At 40.2% G+C, this 23,655-nt stretch overlaps 2 protein-coding genes across 2 annotated transcripts; both read right to left on the reverse strand.

The window, feature by feature from the left end:
- Positions 1-2,002: 2,002 nt before the first annotated feature.
- CETN3 (centrin 3) lies at positions 2,003-8,194 on the reverse strand. Its single transcript, XM_054986752.1, has 5 exons — positions 8,055-8,194; positions 6,459-6,594; positions 4,143-4,257; positions 3,214-3,405; positions 2,003-2,408 (listed from the first exon to the last, which is right to left on the reverse strand). The coding sequence occupies exons 1-5, from the start codon at positions 8,069-8,071 to the stop codon at positions 2,365-2,367; spliced, it is 504 nt and encodes a 167-aa protein (XP_054842727.1). The 5' UTR covers positions 8,072-8,194; the 3' UTR covers positions 2,003-2,364.
- A 1,210-nt stretch (positions 8,195-9,404) lies between these two features.
- Positions 9,405-23,508, reverse strand: MBLAC2 (metallo-beta-lactamase domain containing 2). Its single transcript, XM_054986751.1, has 2 exons — positions 22,911-23,508; positions 9,405-14,102 (listed from the first exon to the last, which is right to left on the reverse strand). The coding sequence occupies exons 1-2, from the start codon at positions 23,395-23,397 to the stop codon at positions 13,717-13,719; spliced, it is 873 nt and encodes a 290-aa protein (XP_054842726.1). The 5' UTR covers positions 23,398-23,508; the 3' UTR covers positions 9,405-13,716.
- Positions 23,509-23,655: the final 147 nt, after the last annotated feature.

Below are 23,655 nucleotides of genomic sequence, written 5' to 3' on the forward strand. Positions count from 1 at the left end.
GGTTTGCTTCATTCTTCAAAAGCAGGGGGAGAGGAGGCATTATTTGTCATTTTTTTCACCTCACCCATCTGTCTCCTGCTTCCATGAGGCTGTTGTATGCTAATGTTGTCTTTCATGCTGCAAGGCCTAATATTGTAACCTCCCTCCATTCTTTAGAAAAGCAACTTCAGAAAGGTGTGATCGAGGAAAGAAGCAGGAAGATATTATTTAACCCTCCCTCCTGCTCCAGATCACCCTGGGGGAAAAAACCATTTTGAAAGGAAGGGGAAAGGAAGCCACCTTGAGTGGCAGGTTAACCCCCTTTCCACCTCAATCTCTATTCTAAGTAACACCTATTCTGAATAACAAGCTATTTTTCTATCTCAGTTGTGTATATGAAGTTAACCACATACATCCCTGCATTAGGAGAATGTATGAGCCCCCCTCTTTGCATGAAACCTTGAAGGAAAGGGGACAGTTGCTCACTTTAGTTTCAATTGACTCCATTATACCATTTCTCTAGTTCTAGGACTGATGATGGCAGGAACTTATATCATCTCTGTTCCATGTTAACATAACTAGAAAAAAGATTAACTCATGTTCTATGAAGTGAAATGCAACTATAAACTAAAAGCACCAAAGCGAGCACTGATCTAAATAACATACCAGAAGATCCAAAAACGTATTATTTTGTCCTTATGTACTATTTGTGATACAAAAAGAAAGTATTGCCAAGAAATCTCTGGCAGCAATGACAGTTCTAGAATACTGATTTAGCTGGAAATAGTGTGTGCAATACATGAAACTGGCACAGACAAGGTGTGAATACTTGAGATATTATAAAATTATACCAGTCAAGAATGTATTACACATAGTGGAATGCAACACAATGACTACAGATATGGAAACCAACATATTTGCTGTATATAAAAAATGAACGAAAGGGCTCCCCATTTTCCATGATCTATCATCTTCTGAACTCATAGGAGAGACTTGCTTCTCCCATATAGAACCATAGTATCTCTAACAGATTAAAACTGAGTATGTGACCAGTATCATCATGAGAACCAAGTGTTCAGAAGCAGATTCCTGAAATCTGGACCTAGGTAAAAATTTTCCTTTTGTATTGGGAGTTTTATCTCCAGATTCTCCCCTAGTTTGCAGGTCCCATTTACAAAAGTGTTTTCAAAAGGGAGAATCTATGGAGATTTAATATGAATTCTTCAGGTAGTTTTGATCAAAATTATGTTTTATAGGAGCTCTATAAACATTGGGATAGATTCTAAAAAGCTGTGTCCATTGGGCAGCTGCCATCCCACCCTTCAGCAGCTAAGGCACTAAACAGGAAAAGGGGAAAGGCATAAACTAGCTTGACGGTTTAACATGACAGTTGTTGGCCAAAACTATGCCACTTAACTTGAACTTGCTAGTTTGATTAGCAGTCAGCTGATGGTCTGGATTCATTCAGGACACTTGTTATTTGCACAGAGCTCTGTCTGGGGCACTTTAAAAACAACTCAGCTAATACTCAAGTTTTTCATAATCTAGAACAAAATTTGAGGGCAGTAGCACCTCAGACTAACATTTTCCAGTGTATAGGATTTGTGAGTCAAATATCATTCTATGAGATATAAGAGTTTCGACAGTTTCATAAATGTGCTTTTCATTTATGCCATATACTTTTAAACTTATGAGTTTTTTCTGTGTTCCAAAAACATTATTAGAAGCTTTAGTCTTAGGTGTGAATGAGTCTCACTTCCAAGTAAGTGTACAGCAGGTTGAAGCATTAGTTGTATCTACTGTGTGTGTTACCAATACCCATAATATTTAGCAATATTAATATTTGTACATTTTTGATTAAATTCAGCTTTATCATCACATACCAGTTTTCCATTGAAAGGAAAATGATTATAATAGGCACACAATAGAAACATCATATAAAATTCCAAATGTTATTTTTGAAATATTAAGCACTTCTACAGTTACAATTCCATTTGAATTAAAGACTCCAACAAGGTTTACAGAATATAAAAAGAAGACTTTATTAAAATGGATGTCTGTTAAACTCTTATATAAAAACTAAGGCCACAGCTAATGCTAAAATAATGTTAACTTTCAAAGGTTTTATACTATGATTTAAAATTCTTATACAAAGCTATCTTACAAATGAGTACTCAAACATAACACTGTTTATTCTAAAATTTAATGATACAAAATATCAACTTTAGTACATATACATATACTTTGTGTTTCTTTTGGTCCTTTGAGGAATTTTTTGCATGGCTCCTGGTACAGAAATCAACTAAAATGAAAAAGTGGCAGCTTCAATGCTGAAACCCGATACTCCTTTCTTTTTGTGCTAAGTTCAGTTCTTTTGTTACAGCGTTAAACATCTCCAGTCATGATAGCAATAAACTCCTCCTGGTTGACTGTAAAAAATAATTAAAAAAAACCATTCAGTATACTTTACATGAAAGTTTATGATTTCACTCATCACTTTTTGGCCATGTCTGAAATTCTCTCTCAAAAATCAGTTAGAAAGTCTGCTCAGTACCCTTCCAAAAGAATAGCTTGGTATTTAATCCTATAACCAAGCAAAATGTATACAAAATTAAGAAAGCATGGTCCTACTAAAGCAGGTCAATTTGAAATGCATTACTTTCACATGTAGAACAGCACTGAAGAGATGAGCATTTTTAAGTAAAAATAACAGTTGCCATCATGATTTCTTGTCACGTATTGCTACAAGAATGGATCACCATTATCTTTTGGGCCTTACCGTCTGAAATGAAATTATTTACAGATCCTGTAGTACTATCTATTTTCTGATAACAAATGGTATTTCTTAGTTTCTGGATTTCACATTTATGTTTCACTTATTTATACTGCAGATTCAACATGGTAGTGAATCAATAATTCATCGCAATTAATAAACTACTGCTAACTATAAAACTATAGAAGTGATCACTGCAATGATTAGACATGACTTCGTAACTTGTCAAAGAATTTCACATTTGAATAGGAAGGAATATAATTTCATTTAAAGATCCATGGGAAGTTTGAAGAATAACTAGGTCAGTCTATTCCGGCAAACCAGTCACTTGTCTGAGCAGGTCTCACCATGAAATTATTTCAAGCAAGTGAATATAATATACTTGCTTTGATTTGTTCTTCTCAAATTCAAGAACAGGGCATTAACATGTTACGTTTAGTAATGTTACATTTAGTACTCACTTTCTCCATCACCATCTTTATCAAATTCTTCAATCATAGCCCGAAGTTCTTCATCAGTCATGTTTTCCCCAAGTTCTCTAGCTACTCGACGCAAATTTCTCAAGCTTATTTTACCTGAATCATCATCATCAAACAATTTAAATGCTTTGAGAATCTCTTCATGTGGATCTCTTTCAAGAATCCAGTCTGTCACTAAAATGAGAAATAAAGATACTGGGGATTCAATAAAAAGACATTTTGTTGACAGAATTTTATCATGTACATAAATGCCTGTAATTGCTATTGCCTGTCAAACCTAAACAACTAAAAGGTGCATCTTCACCTTTTGTCTTAGGGGAGATGGGGAGCCTTAGGTTCATGGGTAATGTATTCTACATAAATAAGCAACCGTCTTGAAACATGCTCACCAACAAAATTTTATTCTAGCATGAGCTTTTGTGGTCTAGAGTCTGCTTCTTCAAATTTTTGCTGCAACAGATAGACAGGGCTACTCTTCTGGTATTCTATGTAAGAGATGAATGTATTTTTATCATAGCCTTATTGGGAGTGAGTAAGTACTTCCTGAATTCTGCACAAAAACACAGAAATGGAAATGTTCAGGTCAGGACTCTCTCACACTTTTATTCTATAAAATACATAAAATGTATTAAGCACTGCTGCATGGTTAAAGCAAAACTGAGGTTTAAGTGCTTTTTAAATTTATAAACAAATCTGAAGACAGAATATAAAATATTTCTAAAAAAATAGTTATAGTAAGAAAAGAGAAAGGCAGGAAAAAAGCAGTTTTTAAGCAGTTCATTAGGCAAAGGCTTAACACACGTATCCCTGGCACATCTGTACATCTATCAAGAAACAGATGAGCTAAACCTCTAGCTCCCAATTATTGCCAAATTTTTCATGATGATACATATTTAAAATCCAGTACTTACCAACTTCATTAAAATCTTCAAAGGTGATTTTCCCAGTTCCTGCCCGATCATAATCTTTAAGTATCTTCAACACATCTGCTTTTTTAACATCAAAACCTAAGGCTCTCATTGCCACCTTTTGGGAAAAAATAGAAATGCAATGATACTTCAGGTATAATACAGAAAGGGAACACTGCATATTTTTATACAATAAACTGAAGAAAACATCTACAGAGACTCTGTGTGTGTGCGTTTTCACCAGAACATAAGCCTGAGTGCAGGATCATGGGCTGCTTTTGAACATTGCCATTTAACTTATAACAACATAATACTATCATGTTTCAATGACATAACCATTTGTGCTAGGTCAGGTGACCTTTTTAGCAGTGTGTCAATAACAGATTGCAGGCACAAACAGTATTTTTACCTATGTGATGCCTTCCTAGATATTAAAGGCAAGGCAGATGCTTTGAAGATAAGATCTTAAATAACTTGTTGCAGATCACTGCAGAAGCCTGACAATTAATAACCACTCTCCAATCACAAGAGCATCCACTGACCAAATGAGAAGTAAGACTTGGTATTCAGCTTCTGCAACAACTATTGCAGCTTCCCTGATGTCAGGGAGCAGACTGGCTGGCCCAGAAGCAATGCATAAAACATCACTTCTCAGTTGACACCCCTCCAAATAGCAAATGGTATACTGTCTCAGAAGTGCCTGCCCTAACCTGAGAACTTCTGGGTGATTTCTCATTTCCTGATAAGAAGGGTAGGAGGCGAGTGGGCTAAGAGAGATTCCTCTGTGCTCCTTTTGGCCCTCTGAGCACTTTCCACAAGCAAACCATCAGAGGAAGTAACCATGTCCAGGCCAAATAAAACAAGAGTCATCCTCCACTGCTTCCAAAAAGAGTGGACAGAGGATCCAAATGAGCCTATGAGTTGGCCATCTTCTATTCTATATAAATCATCTTAACCTCTTGTTTTCTGGCAATTATATGACATATGTTTGATGCATGAAGCAACCTTTGAAAAAAAGAATCACAGTACAAGATGTATCTGCAATATCATATTTTTGATGTCAAAATATGGTACTATAAAAGTAGTCTGCTTTCCAGAGCTCTGGAAACACTTCAAAACATTTAAGATTCAAAATACCCCTTGAACCTACTTTTTTGCAACTAATAATCCAGAATAGTTCATCAGTAACCATTTCTAATGGTCTTAAATTTTATAAACTGAGGGGCTTTGTGGGAAGAGAGCACAAACATATGACTGGGTGGGGGTGCGGAATCTGAATCTACATCTAAGCTTCAACATTATCCAAGTCTCTTTTTGGTTCTACTATATCAGAGACACTGGAAGAAATGGCATCTATACATCTTGAAAATCAGAATGCTGTACTGTATTGTACTTAGAGAATGAAATATTTAGACTATTGAAAGCAACTGAATACCATACTTACAATAACTCTAACAAATCTCTGACAAAGAAACACATGTTATACTAGCAAGAATATTATGCTATATTCAGTGCAATTGAAGCAGGGTTACACACCTCTAAATCCACTCACTGAAGGGTGTAACTGCTTAAAGTCTGAAGTGAAAAAGTAGCATTTTTCCTTTCAGATTTGAAGCCTCCATCTGGCATGCATGAATATATTTCATCATACACACACACCTCAAATCTCTCTTCTGCTATTTGCTTTAAGTACTTCTGCCTTCAGGCTGCTTCATACAGCACAAAAGCACAAACATTCAAAATTCAAATTCAAGAGGTGCTTCAATATAGTAGATAAGCGCAGACCCAGTTCAAGCTGTTTTCATACATGAATTCCTAACACGGTCATCCTATGAAAGCTCCTTTCTCTCTTCAGCCTCTACTGTAAAATGGGTTAACACTAATCTACCCTCTAGGGTTGTAGTAGGGATTCCACTGATAATGTATGTTAAGGACTCCAAACCAAAGTCCTATACCAATGTCATTACACCACACTTGTTTTTATCTCACAGATCAGCAACTTGCCTTTTAGTCATTGTATGAATATAATAGAAACACTCATCACCACATACAGAATTTTGCAAGGTAGAAGACGGTATATATTTAGCTCATGTTTCCTCAGTAACATGAAATGTGGTCATTAATCCCTAGCACTGCTCTTTGGCCAATCCTGTGGATGTCAATCTGCAGCCACTTCCCATGCATTCTTTCCCTTTAGTCCTTTTCTTATGCAATAACTATTCATAGCTAAAGGTATCTGAACACCTAACCTACGAACAAAGAGTGAAAGCATTTAGAAACCAACTTCTATCAAACAAGAGACTAAGAGAAAAATATTGCCTTTAGCTCATGATAATCTATTGCTTTATCCTTATCTGTGTCAAATAATTCAAAAGCATCTTTAATTTCTTGCTTCTGTTCTTCAGTTAATTCTCTTCTCTTCTTTCTCTTAGTTTTTTCAGCAGCAAGCTCGGCTCTAGACATAAAAAAACACAAATGCAGTAATATAAAGCACCAGGTTTTTCCTTTTAATATACAAACTAAGAGTTCTAGAATGCATCTTAGGAGAGTGGGTAGTTATTTTATAATGGGGGTGGTGATAATCAGAACATTCCTCTGACCTGGATAGTCCAGGCAAGCCCAATCTCATTAGATCTCAGAAGTATGCAGGGTTGGTTTGGGTTAATAATTGGATGGGGGACCTCTAAGGAAGACCAGGATCACTATGCAGAGGCAGGAAATGGCAATCCACCTCAGTTAGTCTCTTGTCTTGAAAACCACAGCAGCAGTTGCCAAAAGTCAGCTATAAATTGACAGCACCAATGAGAACCCTATCAGTCTTCTTTATTTGGATGTATTGTGATGTTCTTTCCATCTCAAAAGTCAATAAAAGAGGGGAAATATTATAATATTAAAGAGGCTGGCATTTCTAAAAACAACTAGAATTCCTACATTAGTTTGACAAAGTTGCAGCAGGCCTAATGCCATGGTTATGCCTATCTCAATTAAGAAGCAACACACTACAGGAAAAAGAAAACCTTCAGGAAAGGGTTTGATTCTCGCACCCGTCCCCCCTCCCATCTACTGTGTGTAATGCCTTTGCATTAAGCCTGCCAAGAGTCTTACAATTAGCTAGCAGCATGGTCCCACACAGTAATTGCTAATTGGCTAAACAGTGTGAGATGGAGTGTGAGTAAATATGTCCTTTACTCATCCTCCCACACCCCTCAGCTCAGAACGGTTTGAAAGCCTCTGGTGAATTTGACAGGCAATTTGTAAAAATCCAGGGATCAAGCACCTGCAACATCAGATAGCTTTGAGAGGATTAGGGTGTTTTTTTAAATGCTGCCAATTTCTTTCAATTGCAGTTGATTCTTTCACCACATTTTACTTTGCTTTTAATTACTACTGCATTTGTTTGACTATTATCTGTTGTCTTGATTGTTAACTGCTTTGAGAATTGGGAGGGAGAGTCAACGACTTATAAGTAAACAACCCTTTTCTGGCACTAAGCCCCACTGAATACGCCCGAGTAGGAGTCTTAGAAGACTTGTTTATGACTGCTGCCTAAAGGGCCGTAAGGAGCATAATTTGCTCTGGATAAATGTCTAAAGGCTACCTACACAAAAATTCTGTAACGCTTTTTGTTGACTTTAATACAATTAACTCCATTCAGAATACCCTTCCTGATGGAAAAGTAGTTATCCAAACATTTTGATGATGGCAAAAACAACGGCGGGGGGGGGGGCGCAAACCCCCTCCGCCGCCCTCGCTTTAACTTTTGGGACAAAGCGCAGCTCCACCCGCTAAGGATACCAGCACGCGCCGGAACCTATATGGCTGCAAGCGGCTCGGGTAGACTAAACGCTGAGTTACCATAGCAACAAGGCGCAAGAACCCCTCACTGCTTCGCTCCCCATCCCTCTTCGTACCAACCTCGAGACCAAATTCATTCTCCTTGCTCAGCCCCTCAGCCACACTCCTGGCTGGGCGGCAGGGCGCCTCTGCTATTGTGACCCCCGGGACCCGGAATCAGAGCCCCAACAACAGCCTCCCCTCGCCAACGGCTCGCAGTCTCCTCCCTCCAACACCACCTTTCCCTCCCTTTCCTCAGAAATCTTCTACCATTGGACAGTGTCAAGGTTCCTCCCACCACCCTGTTTTTAACGCTCCCATGACAGGCTGAACTTGCTATCAATCAAACTGACATTTGTCGCCGTTTCCTAGTTTTAAAAAACCGTTTGGCTACGAGCACACATTACCCAGAAGGCAATGCGCCTTACAGGTCACAGTGAAGCGCTTGTAACTTTGAGCGTCGGTTGATGACGTTCAGAGACAGCCCCATTCTCTCTCCCTCTCATTGGTTGAACTGGCAGAAAGCACCGCCCCACTGCGATGCATTAAAATTTTATGTACAAATGCTCCCGCCGTTATAATAATTTAGTCCGCGATAGTGTAGCTGCTGTAAGGCACGCGCGCAGATTCTATCTCCGCCCTCCCCTGGTAAGGGGATTCGTCCTAGAAGCTCTCGAGCTATGACTGTCGAAGGTTCCTAACTGGCATATATGCTGTTAATCTTTAAAGCGCTGGCAAACTTGTTTTGTTACTAGAAGTCCTTAGAGAGAAATCTGGGCGCATAAAACGAGAGAGAGAAGAAACGGGAGCTGCTTCTGTCACTTCATTCACCACTCTCTGACCAAACAGATCATGCCCAGCTTTCACTGAGTCCCACTAATGAACGTGCGCCTACATTACTCCATTCCTTACAATCATAGTCGGGAATCTAAAATACATGGAAAGCAGAAATTTGCTGCTTCTATGCTTTACTGGCAATTCTTTGTCCGACGTTTCCGCTTTCAGAGAGAGACTTCTTACCCGTTTTCTTTCCGGAGCGCGGAAGGCCCCTTACCCTCAGAACAATACGGCTGGGAACAGAGCCTGCAGCTCATTTCAGTCTAAAACTACCCTGCAAGTTTTGCTGCTCAGGAGGGAGCCGAATTCTAGTTTCAGACCAACTCTAATTCTCCATTTCTCTGGAACTCAAAAGTAAGCCAGTGTGATATAATGAACTAACTGACATTCTGACCTGTGAAGACTTTGGAATCAAATCCTTAATGCTTCCCCCCCCCGCCCCCGCCCCCCCCAAACATAAGCTTTTCAAGTGCTTCCCCCACTGCCCCCAACCATGGAACATAGAAGGAGTTCTCCTAGCTAAGATTGTAGGTTGGTTCATTAAAAACACACACACACACAAAACAGTAGAATACCTTTTTATTAGGACCAATCAACGATCAGGCAGCGCCTATGCTAGAATTTTTGCTCTCACTATTGTTGTTAGGCTGCCTACTGGAACAATCCTTAGACAGTAATAGCAAAATCATTGAAAATCCTACACATTTTCTTATTGACTTGCCTTAGAGTGCATATTTAGTTTTATCAACATGACAACACTTGAAAATTAACTACAGAAATACGACAGCTGGCTTTAAAACTGTATATAAAAAAGTAAACCAGTAGATGGCATCAAAGTTGCCAATACATGTGGAACAGACCAATAAACATTAATGCATCAACATTCTGTTCATCCAACTTTTTTTGTACAGTTGTTACATTTTTATGTGGAAGTGGAAAACTAGTTTCATACTAGCTCCAGGACTAACGTTTTTAGACAAAGGGATTACTGTTACCTAAGTCATCAGATATATGTGGCAGGTAACTGTGTTGGTGCACAGAAAAATCTGAACACATCAGCCACGAATACATTTTATTAGGATTCATCACAAACCCTTAGACAAGCTTTCAAGCTTTCCAGAACTCATTTGCCTAGATGTCATAACAAAACTGGAAGGAGAAGAACAGTGAAAGGCCTGTAGTTTGTACAGAAGTTATTGTAGACAAAACTATATTAGAGATGCTGAGGTTTCAAAGAGCACTGACCGATGCCTTTTGGAAACAAGGAAAAATGGCAATCTTTATTTGAGAAGCCAGCAGTTAATCACTGCAACATTCAAAGAAGATCAAGTGTAACTTACTGAACTTTGGAAAAATGCCACCTCTCCCCACCAAATCAATTTTGAATTGTTTGTGGGAGTGAAGTGAATAGTTTGAACATGTGTATGTTTCCATGTAGGGTTGCCAGCCTCCAGGTACTGGCTGGAGATCTCCCAGAATTACAACTTGTCTCCAGGCCACAGCGATCAGTTAACCTGGAGAAAATGGCTACTTTGGGGGGTGAACTCTATGGAATTATGCCATGCCAAGGTCCTTTTCCTCCCCAAACCCCACTTTCTCCAGGTTTCACTCCCCAGATCTCCAGGAATCTCCAAAGCTGGAGCTGGCAACCCTATTTCCATGTTATAGTTACCATCATGGCTTCCAAAAATCTTCTACATTTTGTCCTAAACACAGCATTTTCTGCTTTTTTAAAATATGGGGTGGGGGCACTGTCAATATTATTTAAATTAAAACAAATTAAATTAAACCAAAAACTAACTAAAGGAAACTGGAAGACCTCCAGATGGCCTTTGGAAAGAGATGTTCATGGATAATGTGAAATGCTGCAGTGGCTCCTGTTTCTCAAAATGCACAAACATTGGGTTGGGTCAAATATAACATGGAAACTATTACTATAAGTGCATTTTCTGTTATAATTCCTTTTATTATCAATATCATGATAAAATAATACAGTTTTCCTTGAAACAGTGGAATACCATTAGTAAAATTTGGACAGTATAACATTTTATAATTTTAAAAAGGTCTTTAAGCCTCTTTTAACACACTTAATCCATAGCCCAGTTAAACTAAAAAAAAAGTTGAATCAATAATAGGATTAATTTAGGTTCAATATTAATTTAGGTTCAATTTTCAGCTGTTAAAAGCAACCCCAACCATGAATAGGTAAGAGGCTTCTAGACCTTTTACAAATAAAGCAACAGTAAATGCCTTATATTCTGCAATATTTTAAGTGAACAGATATGCTTCAAATTCCAAACACAGTAAGTAGTGATTAAGTTAAAAAAATAAAAATCGTTTAGAAAGTGAACACTTGCTTTAATATAAAAATAAAAACAAAATTATATCCTCCTGGAACTCTGAAACTGTACTTTACTAACCAGCACTAATCCAAAAATCAAACATGACTCACTTCTAAATTAAAATTTATTTCAGTAGATCATCTGGCTTTGCAAGCATGAATTTAATATTAATAGAGTACAAGTCCTCGATTTAAAATCATAGGCTTAGATTTTCCTGGAGGATTTCTTCACGTGGAAAGATTTCAGGTCACAAAGCATAACTTTCTTACCTTGGAACCCCAGGAACAAGACTGGGGGCGGGGGTTAGGCAACCACAGGAAGGGGAGGTGAAAGTTGTGCTCCGTGAGCAGAAATCCTTCTGTCCATAGAAAAAAATCCACAGGATTCTATAGTGTTTTTGTAGGTAACTGCTGACTCAAGAAGTCAAGAGAACTGTCTCAATAGCAGTAACTCAAATCAGTTTTTACAATGAAACCCAATTTTTGGTAGACATGCTGCTTCTTCCAACGAGTGATCTATTAAAAGTTACTAAGGGGAAGGAGTTCATTAAAGAATTTTCAAAACATTGGCCAGAGGAGCTCAAAAGGGGGAGCTTTCTTTACTTCAAAGGCAAAATTTTCATTAGTACCTTAGCAATATTCCAGAATAGCAAAGTCACTCTAATATTCAGTCAAGAAAAGAAACAAGGCACTAACATTTCTCAAAGAGCCACTTCCAAGCTGGTTATAAATATCCATGAAGCAGGAATGAAAGTTAGCCTTAACTATGGTTAATATTGCTCTTAATACACAACCACAGCTAAGGCAGGACACAGTAATTCACTCCAGGAGAGGGGGGGAAAGGAGCATGCAATAGTATAGCTGACTCCAGTTATGAGAATCCCTTCTTTTATGCCTACATCGGCCCTCAGAATTAGTTGAACTTTTAACTTTCATACTAATGTTTTGTAAGTAACAATCCCTTTTCAAGCCAAATGTGGTCAGTAACTTTTTCCCAAGCATTGAAGGATCCCATTTTAGTGGTTCTCATTACAACAATCCTTCTGAAGCTAAGAGCAATCCCAAGCTAAGAGCAATTTCCCCGTTAGTTTGGTACACGTATTATAAAGGATTCTCTCATTTGCAAATCTGATCTTCCTGCTTATACTGTTTTGCTCCTGTCTAAAACAGGAACTAGGCACAGATAACATTTAAGGAACTGAATACATCCATCCATCCTTAAGACTCCTTAGGGCTAAAGTGCTGAATACACAGTGGTCAAAATCTGTATGTGCAGAGCTCTTTGATTTCGAGAGATTATACAATCAAGTGATAGAAGGCTCAAAAATAGGTTTTGGCAGTGGCCACAATCCTGAAGCTATTTACTGTTCTTACAAGAAATGAACAGAGAACCTAAAATCTAGAACCAAACAGACGATTTAAGTTTTGGCTTCACGAAACAAACTCCATCTTCACACAAGAAACTGGTAAACTCGAAAGGGATTATTACATAGGATTTTGCACTGAGGGAAAATACATGTGCACACACAGATTTTTGTTAAGTAGCTTGAAAGCAAAATATATGCAAAGTAGAAGAAGATAGGAGAAACAAGCAGAGAAAAAGAGCATATCTCAGCGGGCAAGAACAAGGTTCAAAACCACTTATATACCTGAAATCACAAATCCTGTGGTGTAAAGCTGACTATAGCCATGATGCTTGACAGCTGCAGCCTTTTCCACAAAATGTGCTCTCTTGCTCCTGAAACCCACTATAGTACCACAATGATCCTGAAAACAAGTTATGACCCACAACTACTAACGTGGTTCTGCAGCTGTTAAACCACAATAACAAAAAGACTTTCAAAGGTTGGTTTCTATATCATATATCAAACTGTTACGACTGAACTTTTAACAATTATGCACTCATATCTTTAGTTTCTTTTTTAAAAGTCACATTTAAAAAGCAAGCAATATATTCCAAATATTCACAGACATTTCATTTGTTTTAGAAACAATAATCAAATGCAACATACTTTTCGCCCCAAACAAGTGTAATAATACATATTAGTGCTTTCTAACAACATTTGGTAATCACTTTATGTTACATTCACTTCTTACAATAAAAATTAAAATTTTGGGTACTTAACTGTGCATTTAAAGAGACAGTGGAATGTTATAACTCCCCCCACCCCAATATACTGCTTATAAGAAATTTCAGCCATTATAAATATACTTTAAACATAAACCCCTAATGTAAGACGTTGAAAAATTGGATATTAATGTAAAACTTCTCCATTGAGCATATTATATGATTCAAAATTCTGTAAAATACAAAACATGTGTAGCATATCTGTCAAATAGCATTCAACTTATGTGCAAACCTGCCTTGAAAAAATAGAAGGAAAATCAGTAGCTATGGCACAGCTACTAGCTTTTACTGTTTTTTAAATAGAAAGGAAGTAGGTAAAAATAAGTATCTTTAATGGCTCATCAGCCTGCTTTTCCTTTAAAGGTTATCTTTGCATTGGCAAAATAAAATACATAAGCCATTGGGTTTTTACAATAATACATGTTGTGCATACTATACTATGAAGTGGTTCTAGAATTTGTTGCACGAAGTGCTAGACTGGCGAGAGATCTCATTGCACAGGTAGAGACTTTGTGACAAACCCCAGCATTAGAAATGTAGTTGGAAGCCAAACGATAAAGCCGCTCAGCTCCAAAGGTGTTAAAATGTCCCGGAAGGACTTTCTCCACAAGACCCCTATTCACTAATTCTATCAGCCTCTGGCAGGTTCCAACATAATCACTTATCCTGCTGTAGGGAAGCCAGTCAATCATGGAACCGTCATACACAACATCCCCACTGAACAGTATCTTCCGTTCCCTGTCATGCAAACAAATGCTTCCTCTTGAATGGCCAGGCATATGCATGACAGTAAGCTGTCTGTCACCAAGGCTGATCACGTCCCCTACAAGCAAAAAACAAAATACACAAAATGTTGAATTGTAAAGTGTGATCTCCAAACATAACAAAAGAATACATCACAGTCAAAGGCAGAAACCTTGCAACAAACCCCACATTATAGGAGTATTCAGTGCACCCACAACTCTCTTTGTATTGGTTCAGCACAGTTCTGGCATCATCCCGGGTGTTCAAACACTTTTGTATAGGAATAGCTGCAATTCCTACCCTGTAGAAGCTTAAATATTTATTTAATTGGTTCAGAGTACTGGGAGGAACAGTGCAGAGTCAGTTCCTCTAATTTTAGTTCTTCTAATTTTAGTTTACTCTTGGGAGAGGAGGTGGACAGGATTCTGCAAATAGTGAGACCCACGACTTGTCTCCTCGACCCATGTCCATCGTGGCTGGAGAAAGCCAATAGCGATGGACTATGAGATTCCTTGGAGGCTATTATCAACTTGTCCTTGAGCTCCAGGGTTTTTCCTGGGGCATTAAAGGAGGCAGTGGTGAGACCTCTCTTAAAGAAACCATCATTGATCCTGCTGACCCAGTCAGTTACTGTCCGATTTCGAACCTCCTGTTTCAGGGCTAGGTGATTGAGCAGGCGGCGGAGAGACAGCTGCAGAGTTTCCTGAAGGATCCCTCAGCCCTGGACCCCTTCCAGTCGGGGTTTCGACTGGGACATGGGACTGAGACACTGCTGGTTGCCCTCATGGATGATCTTCGCAGACACTTGGACTGAGGTAGATTGGCACTGCTTATATTATTAGATCTTTCGGCAGCGTTTGATATGGTCAATCATCTGTTGTCCCACCACCTCGCTGATGTGGGGATACAGGAGGCAGCACTACAGTTGCTTGTCTCTTTTTCTCCATTGTCGGGGACAGAGGGTGGCACTGGGGAAGAAACTGTCTTCTCGCTACCCGCTGCTATGTGGTGTGCTGCAGGGGGCAATACTCTCCCCATTATTGTTTAACGTGTATATGCGCCCTCTAGCCCAGCTGGTGCGACGCTTTGGTCTTGGGTGTCACCAGTATGCTGATAACACCCAGTTATATCAGTTGATGGATGGCTGGCCTGGCTTGGCCCCAGATGTCCTGGAGCGGGCTTTTGAAGCCATGGCTAGATGGTTGAGGCAGTCAGCTGAAATTAGACCCCATGAAGATGGAGATCCTGTACTTGAGTTGCGGACAAGTGGATTCGGGACTCCAGCTTCCTGCCCTCGACGGGGCGGTACTTGCACCGGCCCTGAGAGTCAGGAGCCTTGAATATGGAGGCTCAGGTCACTGTGGTTGCCAGGTCTTCCTTTTTCCATCTACAACAGACTAGGCAGCTTGCCCCCTATCTCTCAACCCATGACTTAACTAGTGATTCAGGCAATGTTACCTCTAGGCTAGACTACTGTAACACACTCTATGCAGGGCTTCCCTTGAATCTGATCCAGCGGTTGCAACTGATCCAAAATGCAGCGGTGCGTGTCATCACCAGAGTGCCAAGAAGTGCACATATTACACCAGTGCTGTGCCAGCTGCATTGGTTACTAGTAGAGTACCAAATCAAATTCAAGGTTTTGGTATTAACCTTTAAAGCCCTATGCGGATTGGGACCTGCGTATCTTCGGGACCGCCTCTCCCCATATATGCCCCAGAGGACGCTTCGATCCAGTGAAGAACAACTATTAACGGTCCCTGGCCCCAGGGAGGCCAGACTAGCATTGACCAGAGCCAGGGCCTTTTCAGTCCTGGCTCCAACCTGGTGGAACGCTCTGTCTAATGAGACCAGAGCCCAGCAGGATCTGTTATCGTTCTGCCAGGCTTGTAATACAGAGCTGTTCCGCCAGTCGTACGGTTGATGCTGGGCTGGGCCCCTATTGGCCGACTAGGGTAGAATGGAGCACTTCCTATCAGAATATCCACCTCCAAAGAAACTTTTAAATGCTGAATTATCTTTAGTGATGGTGGAAATGGTTTAACTGAATTATTTTAGTGCTGTGCTATATTTGTATTTTTAAATATTTATATTGTATTTATTGTGTTTTAAACTGTAAATTTTAATGTGCATAAATGTAATGTGCCCTGAGCCTGCCAATGTGGGGCGGGTGGAATAGAAATAAATAACAATAAATTTAACTAAATAAATAAATTTAATTTGTCAAATAAGCAAATATTAGGAGGTGAATGCCCCAGACCACTGGAAAATGCAGTCTCCTTTCCTATTGTGTGGCAGCCCAATCTCAGGTGACTTTTACATACGAAATTTATTTATTATATCAACTGTGCATGGAGAGTTTGTCATTTGAATGCACCACCACATGGTAAAGTGGTATCTATCATGGCAGAACAGACCTTACAGGCCATTGTTGCATTCACTAAACATGACTGAAATGGTCAAACATCTCATGACAAGGGATAAATAACCAAACAATAAACAGAAATATACTTCTCTCTTCATTCAATGTGAAGCAAAGTAAATAAAGTCAGTCTCCTTACTAGAAGACAAGGAAATGACAATTGTAAATGTTTTGTAAAAGGGAACTGAGGCAATACAGATCTATCAAACTGAATTCTTTGGTATGCAAGGTGGCAGAGAGCTTTTATGATGGCTAAAACTGTTAACCATATACACAGAAAAATAAGCTTTGTCAAGGAAGACATTTTCTGCAAAGGTCATGCCTTGTTTGGACTTTCAAAAATCTTTTAGCAATCTCTTACCAAGGCTATTACAGAAACTTAGCAGTCATTGGATAATAATATATATTCTCTTATGGACTAGCAACTGACCACAAGACAGGAAGCAGTTTTCACGCTGAACATTACAGGTGGAATCCAAAGGTCCCATTTTTCTAACTGGGGACCCTTACACCAGGCTAGGAACCATTTGGTGGTAAAACACATCTCTTCTGTAAGAGGAAGCTCCTTGCCACACATCAAAACTCATGTTAGCAAAATGGAACCTTTGGATCCAACCCATTGTAATCAGCAGAGTTCCCAAATAAGCCAATGCCTTATTCATCATTGACATGGAGGGGCGTATAGTAAAGCTGTTTGTAGACATTACAAAATATGGATAGTAAAATCTAAAGGATCTGCGAAGCACTAAAAGGGAATAGGGAGAATATCTAACCTTCAAACACAAGCTGATGGGGTCTGAACTGGCTGTTGCTATGCTCAAGAGATTTTTGGGTCATGACAGAAATGTCATTGAAAATGTCAGCTCAAGTGAGCTGCATGAATACATATACCCAATTCAGTGTTAGGAATGATTATGAAAGGAATGATCGAAAAACCAAACAGCAAGTACTGTAATTTTTATATAAGATCCCTGGTTTGCCCACATTTGAAATATTGTGCTCATTCTGGTTGTTCCCGTCTCAAAATGACATTGAAGCTGGTATGAGGAAAGGAGAAATTTTTTTCTTATAAAGTAAGACCTTTTAGTTTAGAAAAAAGATGACACAAAGAAAAAACAGGGCAGAGGCAGGTTTGTAAGTTTATAAATAACAGGGGGAAGTTCATTCTCAACACACTCGAGTTTGGGATTATCGAGTAAAATGAATTGGCAATTGGTTCAGCATAAAAAACAGTATTATCTCTTACAATGTGTTTAACTAATTCATTGCTGTAGTCTTTTAAGGGCCACTAGCATCATTGGCTTTAAAACAGATTAGCCAACAGGCCACATCTGTGATATAAATTCACTGGCTCAAGTGGCTCTCTGATGTGCCACCTGTGGCTCTTTGAAGCACTGTTCCTCAATGTGGTACCTCCTTCATGTTTCAGGAAAGTGAGCCAAGCCCTTGCCCAGTAGGGCTGGTGATTGCCAGTTGGTTCCCACCCAGAAACAGCTGCTGTCAGAGAAACAGGTAAGCTACAACCCTCTGTGAAGTGCAGGCCTCATGCCAGAAAGGAAAGGAAACGGGGCTCTTTTGGTTGCTGGTAAGGGGGAAAGTGCCTCTCTGTGAGCTGTAGACTGAGTACAACTCAGGCAGGTCTATCAATGGCTTTTAGCCATCATTGCCAAGAATGGGGCGCATCTTCAGATACAACCAATTCCCAGATGCAGAGGACAAGCACAAGACAAAGGCCTTCCTCATCATCAGTGTCATGCGGCCTTTTCATGGGCACTAATGAAAACAAAATCGTCAACTAAGGGAACCTTAGGCATGCTCTGACAGCATTTCTTATCAGCTCTTAATATCCATTATTATTAGGTCTGTTTAACTATTTTTCCATCACTTATTTGGAATTAAACTGTTTTATCTAAAGCATAATAGAAACTGTAAGTTTTATTTATTATGTGACTGAATGCGGCATGAGGTCCGAGGCAGAACAATAAAGAACTTTATTTAAATGGTTTATTAATAACTGGTGTTCAAAACTTTGTAAAATAAAGAGAATAGTAAAGGTTGGTGAACAAACAAAATAAAACATCTAACACGTCTAACTAGACTGTTCCTGTCTCCTGGTGATGGCTTCAAACTGTCTCACGCCTTCTGAATGAGGGATCACTCCATCTGCAACAGCCTCTCCTTGGCTATGCTCCCTAGGAGTGAACACCCTCCCACTGTTATGAGGCCTTTTATCCCTTCTCTCAGGCACCCCCCCTACTTTTCTATTGGTGCAATTTTTCCCTCCAAATCCTCTTTTCTAATCACAGCAGCCAAAGGAAACATGGGAAATGTACACCCTGCAGTCACTTTAGTGCAGGCTTCCCCAGAGCCACTAGATCTCTCTAGGCCCAGGCTCATAACAAGGTCACTCTAGATGTTCTCAGGAGAAACTTAAATGGTGGGCAGTGACTACCAGGGTGCTTTGCAGGGAACCCTTGGGCTAAGGTTGTCCCCCTTTTTCCTAACTGTAACTACAGTATTATGTTATGTTTTGTTCATTTTATAAAGAGACACTCAGTTATTCTGAAATAGTCATCACTATAATGGACTGGACCAGCTGGTATCACTGGATAGATTTTGAGATATTCATTTGCATTAGAACTCTTTATATGCCTCTCTTCTCTCAATATCAGAAATAAGTGACAGTGGATGAATGATAGAAAGGTTAAGGATAAAGAGCATAAAACAGGATCATGTGCCATTTCTCAAAAATCCAATTAGATTTCAAATTGGTTTAATTTTACAAATTCAGGCAAATCAATTGCTATTAGGAAATCTGTCGTCTCCTGGAAACTAAATTCTCATTTTAGTAAAATGTTTAAACTTGCAATGAACTACAACCACCTAATCATTATTAGCTGCTTAATCTTAATTTCAGATAATTTATAGTAGCTATTTCAGACGACATCTCTTTTTTCATATCCGCAGAGCCACATCCTCTCTTGGGAGGCAGCTGAACACTGATCTAAAATGGTTTCTTTAGAACTCATAGTAAATTAGGAACCTTCATTTTAAATTCTTTAATCATTTATTTTACTATTTAAGTAGTCGTAAAATTTATATCTCCCTCCACTTTGGTGGCTTCCTGTACTATTACTGTGAACAATTATTTTAGGATACAGCAGTAGAGAAATGCAAGTTCTTATTCATAAATCTGATTAAGGTCCAGCATGCCGATTTGTCAATAATTTCAGAATCAAATCTTCCTCCAGCCAACTCGTGTCTACGTATATATGTACAGATGAAGCTGCCTTGTGCTGAATCAGACCATGAGTCTATCCAGGTCAGTATCATCTACTCAGACTGGCAGCAGCTCTCCAGGGTCACAGGTAGTCCTTCACATCATCTACTACCTGGTTGTCTTCACTGGAGATGCTGGGGATTGAACCTGGGACCTTCTGCATGCCAAGTAGATGCTCTACCACTGCGCCATGGGAACCGCCTCAATGATGTAACATCTTCTTTAATCACAGCCTTAGATACAGTTCTAGATGCAAGTGCTGAGGAGTAGTAAATCACATTGCACTGGCGTGCAGTCTGATTCCAATCATGCTTGTCAAACTCAGAAGCAAGCTTCTTTAAAAACAATGGCGCTTTCTTCAAAGTAAGCATTGCTTAGGACTGCAGATTCAGTCTTGAATAAACGAGCTGATGTACTCAGGAAAATAAGTCAAATGAAACTATTAATTTAGTTAAAATATTTATACTTTGCATCTCTTAGTGCATATGCTCTCAAGAGAGCTCAACAGCATAGAAGATTTTGCAGAGCTTTACATTAAACAGGAATTGTGGAATCCATCTGGAAACATGAGTACATGACGTTATGATCTTGTTGTATCTCATTTTGAAATTGCAACCAAATGCTCTTGTTGGACCTTCACTGAGTTCTTCCTGTAAGCAAAGTGGCAACTGATGCCATTCCTGGCAGGCTTCCTACCACTGGGAATGCCCCTGGCAGAACAACATATGCGAGCACTATTTCAGCTACTTAGACTAGAAAAGAACACTATTGGTTTCTTCTAGTCACTCTTTTAGGGGCCCTGAACAGAAATTGTATAATCTATAAAAAAGGAGCCTTCTCTAAGAGTCCCCAAACATGGTCCACCTTACATTTAATGTTTCATTCACAAGCACAGTTAATAAATCTATTAAAGTAGTACTGAATATAGCTTAATGTCTTACAGAGCACTTGCTAAACATGGACAAATTGGTGCATTCAAACTTTATATACTACCAAAAAGTTGAGGTACAGGTATGTAGTTCACAACAGATGGTTTATACATCTGTCAGATTTTTTAAAAAATTCTATCCCTCAGTATCAATCCTTCTGAATTCACAAATTAATAAAGAATAAAATATGTTGAGTAACAAAATGATGGAAATATCACTTGTACTGAAATACAGTTTGAAACCACTCCACAAAGCTTATAATCCAGAGGGTAGATACCAGCCAGCTAATTAAACTCAGCTAATTCCTGCCTGGTCTCCAATCTTTCATGCTACTTCATCTTCCTCAGAAAAGCTGACTGAATCCACATTTCTTCCATAGAAATGGGCCCAGAAATAGGGAGGTCTAAAATAATAGGTGCAATGGGGTGGGGGGATTAGAACTGGTCAGATGGAAAGGAGATCTGATGTAATCCACATCATTAAAGCTTTCATCTCTATTAAACGAAGTTCCTGTACATTTTCAAAGAGATCAAAAGCAAAACCAAGAATTACAGTGCCACTCTAAGCACAGTTACACAATTATGTGCCTTCAATGGCCTTAGAAGGGTGTAACTGTTTAGGATTGTAGAATGTACTGCTACACACCAGCTGAGATTGAACATACCATACAGCTGAAGATGGTGTTGCTTGTTCTCAAGCAAACAGCTTAACATATAAAACCCTCCATGTGCATTATGATTATTAAAATAATATCAGGTTAGCTTAGAAGGGTGTACCTTTACTCAGGATTGCATTGTTAGCCAATAAATTTCCAAGAGGTTTTTTTTTAAAAATGATTTTACTATTTGTCTTTTCTCAGCAATAGAATGCCTTGCAGAAATACAATTATGCACAAAGCTATCTATGCATATATTTTATGTACACCCACTGGCCAGTCTAAGATTCTACTGCCTGCAAGCCCTTCCAGAGAAGCAGCCAAAGATGTCAGAGATGTCCCCACCCATAATCTCTCAGAAACCCTTACAGTGCATTTTCTGACAGCCTGCACTTTAAGAGATAGCATTCATATTCTATGAAGATGCAGTGTATGTGGATCTTGCAAGATACTCCACCCTCAACCCTCCTCGTATGAATGCTCAAAAGGAATTTCTAAACCAACCCCTAAAGGAAAAGACTTTGCCCTATCACATACATCAGAATGGGACAGTAAAATATTTTTTTCTCCTTGAACATACATACACTGATGGGACTCAGAATCCCAATTTCCCAAGGGCCAAGAACCAACTGGAAAAGCTACATCGTGTTTTGTAATATGTTTTGTCATAAGAACAATATTAATAGAAAAAAACTAACATCAACCATGTCCACCCCTCAATGTACACTCCCCCCATATTTACACATTGCCTGAAACATCTCAAAGGCCTATGGGAAAAGCCATTCACTTCCATGTTTTCCTCCATCCCACAACCTGATCTCAGTTCTTGGAGGATTATCCCATCCTTTTTCATTACAGGGCTGTCTCTGTATATACAGATGTAGAGCTTTCGACCCCACCTCCCAATCTGTCTAGCTTCACTTATACACTGCAGCACAAAAGGCACCCTTTCCCCTCACATACTCAGCAGTGGATTAACAATCCTGGAGCCCAATTCCCCAAAGAGCACAAAACACACCCCATCATAGTTTAGGAATAAAAAGCAGTATGATACATTTATACAGAACAATTATACTAAATACATTATTAAATAAACATACAAGAATTTATAAGACTATACTCAATTTCAGCATTTAGTTGAAGATTAATGGCATATTAAAAGTCATCTAAATACTCCCCAAGTAGCTTTCACTGCAAATAATTGAGAAGTCTGTATTAGGTTAAGCCCTCTAAAAAATCCACTCTTATGTAGTTATACAAACCAGAGTTGTCTAGCAAGAGTAACTGGAGAAATAAGAAGTGTTGCAGGTGTCCAAAGCAGCCCGCAAGCCACATCTTTTGGCTTACAAGTTTGAATCCTCCTTAGTAGGAGGTATGAGACGAGCTCTAGACAATGCAATCTTGTGCAGAGTTACTCCCAACCTGAAGTCACTAGTGGCTTTAGACTGGGGTAACCCTGAGCCAGTTGACAGTCAGGGAAGAAAAGGCACTCTGAGCATGGGCAGTCTCTCTCTTTACAGCCAGTTCAAAGACGATGTCATCAATAAACTGCAGAAGGGCGCCTCTCGTCGAGCCAGCCCCCACCCACAGCTCTCCCTTACCCTCCTGCAGGACATGCGTGGGTTGGACGGGCCGCACTCGAAACTGCCTGGCGCTCCAGCCGGGGCTGGGCTGCCGCACCACCTCGCTGTCCGAGAGCCAAGTGACCGTCTCGTAGTTGTCCCCGCGGCGCAGGGCGGGGGCCTCGGCGCTGTGCACGGCCACCTCCTCGAACTGATGCAGCCCGCCAGAGTGGTCGAAGTGCACATGGGTGGCCACGGCCAGCAACGGCCGCCGCCGCCCGCCGCCCCCCGGAGGCGCCTTCTCCTCCTCCTCCTCCTCGCCCGCCATCTCGGGACCCAGAAGCCCGGCCAGGTACAAGTAGTCGGGAAGGCTGCGCAGCCCGAGCCCGGTGTCGATCACCACGTCCCGCTGCGAGCCGCGCACTAGCCAGATGTTGGCCCGGTTGCCCGACTCGTAGAAGCGCTCCTGGATCCAGTAGATGCCGCCGCCCAGGGACTTGTGGGCGAACCACTCCAGCGCCGACATTGCCACCGACTGCCGGCCTCCTGCTGGGGCGACCCGACACTGCCTGGAGAACGCAGCGCAGAAGCTCCTGCGCAAAAAGTGCGGCCACGCTCGCCAGCCAGCCAGGCGAGAGTCGCGACGGGGAGGAGCCGGAGGAGGAGGGGCTGGAGTCGGCCGGGCGAGCGAGCGGTCTCCGCCCCGTGCCTGCCCATTGCGGTAGCGCGTCACAAGGAAGGCTGCGAAGAGCGGGCAGGAGTGACGGGCTTAGGCTTGGAGTGC

The sequence above is a fragment of the Eublepharis macularius genome, chromosome 8 (assembly GCF_028583425.1).
Source record: "Eublepharis macularius isolate TG4126 chromosome 8, MPM_Emac_v1.0, whole genome shotgun sequence".
NCBI classification, from domain to species: Eukaryota; Metazoa; Chordata; class Lepidosauria; order Squamata; family Eublepharidae; genus Eublepharis; species Eublepharis macularius.